The sequence below is a fragment of the Hirundo rustica genome, chromosome 5 (assembly GCF_015227805.2).
Source record: "Hirundo rustica isolate bHirRus1 chromosome 5, bHirRus1.pri.v3, whole genome shotgun sequence".
NCBI lineage: Eukaryota > Metazoa > Chordata > Aves > Passeriformes > Hirundinidae > Hirundo > Hirundo rustica.
Window position 1 is genome coordinate 41992472 of NC_053454.1, and position 6644 is coordinate 41999115.

Sequence of the window (6644 nt, forward strand, 5' to 3'; positions counted from 1 at the left end):
CTGGCACTAGTACTCTGTCAAGCTGGCTGGCAGGAGAGCTGTTTTGAAAGGTTATTGATATAGAACCAAATAAAAGCAGCAGCTGTTGTCTTTACCTTTCCACCTCGTAAATAGATGTGAAATATTTTATTTTGCTCTTGACAGAATATGTAAATGCTTTATTCATCCTTACGCCTGCTCTGGCAACAGCCACATCTGAGGATCAGAAAATCTGTGCAAGCTGCTGTGCTCGTAAGCAACGATTTCAGCAGTTGTTTGGAGCACAGACAACCCCTTTACGCTGCCTCAGAAGGCATCTCGAGGGCTGGGAAAGCCAGGAAGCAGGCTCGGGTGCTCGGCGCGTACACCAGCTCGGGTCTGGCAAGACTCCCTCTTTCTCCAAATCCCTGCTTGAGGCCGGCAGCGCTGCCGCCGTCCTTTCCCGAGCGAGGGGCGGCCGGCACATCCCGAGCGCGCTGCCCGCAGCCTTGCCCGCGCCCGGAGCCCTGCGGGCGGAGCCGGAGCCGGAGCGGGCGCCCGCCCCGTCCGAGCCCTGCCCCGGCGGCGGGCCCGCCCAGCCCGTGCCGCCCTCCCGGCGTGCGGGGGCCGCCGCCGCCGCCTCCAAACTTTGTACGGGGCGAGCGGCGCTGCGGCCCCGCCGCCCGGGAGGGGAGAGCGGCGGCAGCCGAGCCGGGCGGGGGAACCGGGGCGGCCGCCCCGCTGCGGAGCGAGGGGCTCCGCTGCCCGCCCCGCCCCGCCCCGCCCTGCCCTGCCCTGCCCTGCCCTGCCCTGGCACACCGGCTCCTGGGGCAGCAGCCCGCCGTGCCTCGCTCCCCTGCCCGGGGCGAGCGGAAGGTAAGAACGGGAAGGGGGGACGGAGCGGCGCTCCCGACACGGGGCGGCGGCTGGATCCCTGCAGCGCCAGGGCACGGATGTCTGCCCCCGGGATGGGTGTGTGCCCCCGGGATGCGTGTGTGCCCCCGGGATGGGTGTGTGCCCCGGGAAGGGTGTCTGCCCCTGGGATGGGTGTCTCCCCCCGGGAACGGCTCCGCGGGGCGGGAGGGAAGCGCCGCATCCCAGAGGCGCGTTTGCTGCCAGCTTCGGTTCCAGCAACCCTAGCCCCTTCCCCAGCGCAGGCACTGCGGTCCTGATGGGAATGCTGCTTGCTAATGTAATCACGTATTCCGCCCTTTTTGCTTACTTGCTCTCAGAACCCTCGCAAATCCTCTCTGGGCCTTTCTCGGCCGAAAGTTAGGCGGAATTTGATGCCTGACCATGAGGATCTGACTGCTGGGGGGGGGGGGGAAAACGGGAAAAAAGCTCCGGTGGGGTGCCATATGCAAGGTGTGCCAGTAAATGCTCTCACACGGAGAGTTTATCCCAAAGGAAAAAAAAAAAAAAAAAAAAAAAAAAAGGAACAGAAAGGGTCCTGTCAAACACCATCTGTAGTGTCACCTCAGTTTTATCCCCATTTTTTGAAAGCAACTTATATTTTGCCCACATAACTCTTCCACCAACAATATCAAACTTGTCTAGTTTATTTCATCACTTGCTGACACACGAGCTCATTTCTGTTTTAAACTGTGGCTGTCCCTTTCTCCCTCAGCTTTGTCTTATTGACAAAACCAAAGCATCTTTCATCAGCCTGAATAGGGCAGTAACAAATAAAATAAAGTGTCAGAAAAAGAGAAGGCTTTGCTAAAAAGAAGGAGTTGCAAGAAGGAATCAACAGAAAGTGAGGGACTAGAGAAATGGGTGAAAATACTTTTGGGGAGAAAGGGAAGCTATGTTACTTGGCTCAGCTACATCCCTCTGCCTGGATTTAGGGCAAAGAAGGAAAAGAATTTATATTTGTCAGCCCTCTCACCTTTCTACTTCTGTGTGTAGACATGACCTGCACTGAAAAAAATAATGAGATTTTGAAGCATCTGACAGTCTTGGGACCTCACCAAATCTCCACTCTAATAATATGTGGAAGCCTAATTCCTGGGTGTAGGAACGGGTCAAAGGAAAATGCTCATCAGAGTTCTCAACTTCTGCATAGCCTTGACTGTGCAAAGTGTGGTGGATCTCTTACATTTTTTTATCTGGTGGACTAAAGGTGTATTGATAAGGAATCCCTTCCTGAAATCCATTGCTCAGGTTAGTAGCTGAAGACCGATTACACTGCTAAAATCAGCGGTGTACACTAGTATGAGCAGCTGGCACATCTCAGGTACGTGTCTTGTGGTGTTTCACATCTCAGGCTTACACTATTAATTGTTGAATAATTGTAGACTAAACAGTATGGCATAATTCTGTTTAGCTGGGGAAAATTGCCTTTCGGTTCATGCACTCGACCTGCTTCTTTTGCAAAAAATATCTCGTCCTGAGAAATTCTTTGGGATGTTGTATGGGGTAGAAGCAAGCAAAAAGGGTTCAGTCTCCTGCTGGCAGACAATGCCCCTTTCTCAGTTTGGGAACCATACTGAAGGATGTCACTCACTGATAGTTACTGGGAACAGAGGTAGGGATGAAAATGTACCTCTGTTCCTCTGAAATGTTTCTCTGAGGATGGAAGGAATTAAATGGAGCTGATCAAAAAAGAACAAGACTTTTTTAAAAGCTATGTTCATCCAAACACATCAATAGCTCTTTCTTTTAGGCAGACTTGAATTTGAGAAGGCTTAAGCTATGCGTAACACTTGATGGCAAGAAAGTGACATATCTTCTCTACTCTTGCTTTCCTTAGGGAAGGTAATGAACGGGGAAGTAGAGTGAGTAACTCAGAGTTGCCTTTCTCCTTGGTGGCAAACAGTGGTGTTTTGCTTGGCAAGTTTGGTAAGTTTGCTTGGCACTGGTAATTTCTTATTATTTTCCCATATTTTGCCAAGGAAAGGAGTCCCCAGGTTCTCAGTTCTTGGTTAGCATGCCACCCGTGCCCTGGGCAGTTTGCATGAGGACATGTGCTTTTTTACACTGGACTGAAGTTCAAGTCAGCAACTGATTGTAAACCATTCATATATTGTGCCTACAGAAGTCTTAGGGCAGCGCAGAATTTTAGAGCCTGTGTAAGGAGAGGAAAAAAAAAAGTGATTTTTATGCCAGTGCTGAAATTCTTACTGACTTCAGCAGGGGAATGATTTGCTCTTCGCTATGACTGCAGTCAGAAATGAATGCCTGATTGGCAGCCTCCAAGGAGTTCTGTTTTCTGAAACATCACACAGAAAGGAAATATCATGTATAACTGTGTTTCAATTGTTTCTTGAGTTCACTTCAGCATGAATAAGTTACGCAGTCATTTCAAAGAAGTGCTGTTATTTCAGTTCTATTTCAGTGGTATTTTTTATTTGCCTCTTGGTACAAACAGTTGTAAAACAAAGTTTCTTAAAGAAAGACCCCAGCAATTAGTTCACTGGTATTAAGGAAAGGCATAAACCTGTAAGAACTTAGTAACTATGTAAAGGAAACACTTTTCATTAAGGAAAAGCTGGAAGATCATTATGCTAATAACAGTTGGGATGGTGCTATTCCATGTAGAATTCCCATAGAAATTACTGGAAGATTTGTGCTAAATAAGCACTAGTTTTAGGTAGTGGATTGTGAAAAAAATGATATGCTACCCAGCAGGATCTTAATCCTTCTGCATTTACTTAGGCAAACTTTATCTTTGGAATGCTTTTGAAATCTATTCCAATTTTCAGCGGGAGTCATGCCTAAATAATATTACTGGATCAGCCTTCAAAATGCAAGGGCAAGAGAATTTAAATATATTAAGACAGACTTCTCTTAATTCCTCAATGTGGCATGTGGGTTAGGAACAAGATGTGGCTTTAGCTCGTTACTTCTTGGCTTAGCCCATGTGGATCAATTTCTCCACTTGTTCTTGTACTGTTTTGTTTTCAGGGGCAGCTCTGTGGCTTTGACTAGGCTGCTTCAAGGATGGGGCCCCTGGAAGCAGTAGGTGAGGAAAACCAGACAGATGAAATGAAAATGGAGCTGTTCACTAAGCTGTACTTGACAAGATACACCACACCACTCAATGAATTGGCTCTGGACCCTAAACCAGAACTGAAGGACAGCACAACGCTTGTCGAAGTACAAATAATTCTCATCTTTGCTTACTGCTCCATCATCCTGCTGGGGGTGATTGGAAACTCCCTTGTGATCCACGTGATCATCAAATTCAAAAGCATGCGCACAGTGACTAACTTCTTCATTGCCAACCTGGCAGTGGCTGACCTGCTGGTGAACACGCTGTGCCTGCCCTTCACTTTGGTTTATACGCTCTTGGGCGAATGGAAGCTGGGCCCGGTCTTGTGCCACCTGGTGCCTTATGCCCAAGCCCTTGCCGTCCACGTGTCTACTGTCACTTTGACTGTGATCGCTCTGGATCGTCACCGCTGCATCGTCTACCACTTGGAAAGCAAAATCTCTAAGCGGATCAGCTTCCTGATTATAGGAGTTGCCTGGGCAGTCAGTGCCCTGTTGGCAAGTCCCCTGGCCATCTTCCGTGAGTACTCGTTGATTGAGATCATTCCTGACTTCAAGATTGTGGTCTGCTCTGAGAAGTGGCCAGGGGAGGGCCAGCTCAACTACGGCACCATCTACAGCATCTCCATGCTCCTGATCCAGTATGTGCTGCCTCTGGCAGTCATCTCTTTTGCCTACATCCGTATTTGGACCAAGCTCAAGAACCACGTTAGCCCTGGGGCGGGGAATGACCACTATCACCACCGGCGCCGGAAAACCACCAAGATGCTGGTGTGTGTGGTTGTGGTGTTTGCTGTCAGCTGGCTGCCCTTTCACACTTTCCAGCTGGTCAGTGACATTGACAGTCAGGTGTTAGACCTGAAAGAGTACAAACTGATCTACACGGTGTTCCATGTCATTGCCATGTGCTCAACGTTTGCTAACCCCCTCCTCTATGGCTGGATGAATAACAACTACAGGACAGCCTTCCTCACGGCCTTCCAGTGTGAGCAGCGGCTGGACTCCATCCACCCCGAGGTATCAGCAGCTTTCAAAGCCAGGAAGAAACTAGAGGCCAAGAGGATTCAGTTCCCCGGGGACTCTTTTGCACAACCTACCAATGTCTAAGATGTCTGACTTTAAAGAAGAAATGAATATGTTGTGAACAAAGGGATGAACCCATTTTGGTACATGCATTTTCAATGCATAGTTTTATTCATAAATGGTGAAAGAAAGGTAGCAGGAAAGTCACGGCAGGTATTGTGATTTGAGGGGAGTTGACTGACATCAAGAGGATCTAACTATACAACTTCAAGGAAGTAAAAGGTAGAGGCTTTGTTTATGGCTGTCTCTAACAGGGTAAATACTCTTCATCCCTCCCATATCTTCTTGACAAGTCTAAATGACAAGGGCTGGGTTTACTGATTTTGCTGGAGGAAGGAAAATGGCTGATTTATAGCACAGGAATATTTGTGGTGGGTGCAGGTAGTATTTATATTCGATGTGGAGATCAGGGAGTGCAGAAGTCTGCCAGGAGAAAGAAGCCTGTCTGGTGGGGGAATCAGCTGTGCTGGTTAAACCTCAAACTTTTCAGGCCCCGTCTCTCCCACAGGCATCTTTTGCAAAGACAGGGGAATTAAGAAGAGAAATACATTACTCCTTTTTGACTTGTGCTAGACTATTTCAAACCAGAGCATTTGAAATAGATTAGGTGGTGAAAACAGAAGAGAAGAAAAACCAAACCCACCGAAATACTGGATTCAGTAAGAGGAATGTTTCTACATAAAATGAAATGTGGGTTTTGACCAGTCAAATGGGCTAAGAAGTCATCCCTTAAAAACTGGCAGTTGTTATGCTGGTGAGAAAATCACGAGCCTGTGACTTGATCAGTCATTCCCTGCAGATTCCTGCCTTTCATTCTGCTCTGGGAACAGCTCACAAATGCAGTTCTTTAAAGTGGCATTTGAGGGCAGGGAATGCAGGCTCAGGTCTTCTGTGAGCACTTCATAAACTGCTAATATTTTCATTTTCAGGACCTGCTTAAATGTCTAATGTGTTATTAACTCCACAGGCTTTGAATTGTTGATGCTTCTGCCTGGATAATAAAACAGCAGATAATTCTGATCCTCTGGAAAGGCTGCTAGATGGTAAAGTGCTTTTCCTTATTGTGGTTTTATGTCACACACTCATCTCGTCTCAGAGCTTTTTCCATCTTAAGACTTTGTAAAAATTAAGAACATCTGAATGACTGTAACCTGATAACAGTAAGCTATGTTTATGTGATAACTTATCAGTTATTCTGCATGCAGTAGTTAATAGTTAAATTCCTTTTTTGCTCAGGTATAAAATTTTAATCTGTTTACCGTGTTGTACACAGCAATGCTCAACTCTTCTATGTCTTTGTTCAGCCTCTTTGAACTCATTAAAGAGATGAAGAAAATTTCAATCCGTGTTTATTCCAAGCTGCCCTGTTGCTTATCGAGAATAAAAACAAGTGTGATACTTTTCACTTGAAGTCTGGTTTGACAGCTACATTTCAGGAGCCTCATTTTTTCTTTCCATTTTTGTTGTTCCTAAATTCATTGTGTACTCTCTTAAAAATTAAAACTCAAGAAAACTCCAGTGCTGAAATGTTTGCAATGTAATGAATAGTATCAGGTCTTTATCAAGTGGAGAAATTAATCTTTGTGTATTCAATATTTGGCACCATCCTT

General features: G+C 46.7%; 1 protein-coding gene across 2 annotated transcripts; it reads left to right on the forward strand.

The window, feature by feature from the left end:
• The first annotated feature begins 760 nt into the window (after positions 1–760).
• On the forward strand, positions 761–6376 carry NPY2R (neuropeptide Y receptor Y2). Of its 2 annotated transcripts, XR_009207858.1 has the most exons (4): positions 761–834; positions 2711–2799; positions 3865–5256; positions 6002–6376. XR_009207858.1 is itself a non-coding variant. In XM_040064751.2 (3 exons), the coding sequence occupies exon 3, from the start codon at positions 3901–3903 to the stop codon at positions 5056–5058; it is 1158 nt and encodes a 385-aa protein (XP_039920685.1). In that variant the 5' UTR covers positions 761–834; positions 2711–2799; positions 3865–3900; the 3' UTR covers positions 5059–6376. The 2 variants fall into 2 exon arrangements, 1 of the variants encoding a protein (XP_039920685.1); XM_040064751.2 differs by having other exon boundaries at positions 3865–6376.
• The last annotated feature ends 268 nt before the right edge of the window (positions 6377–6644 follow it).

Excerpts from the sequence above, each read along its gene's own strand:
- NPY2R (XM_040064751.2), top strand. The coding sequence starts at position 3,901 with ATGGGGCCCCTGGAAGCAGTAGGTGAGGAAAACCAGACAGATGAAATG.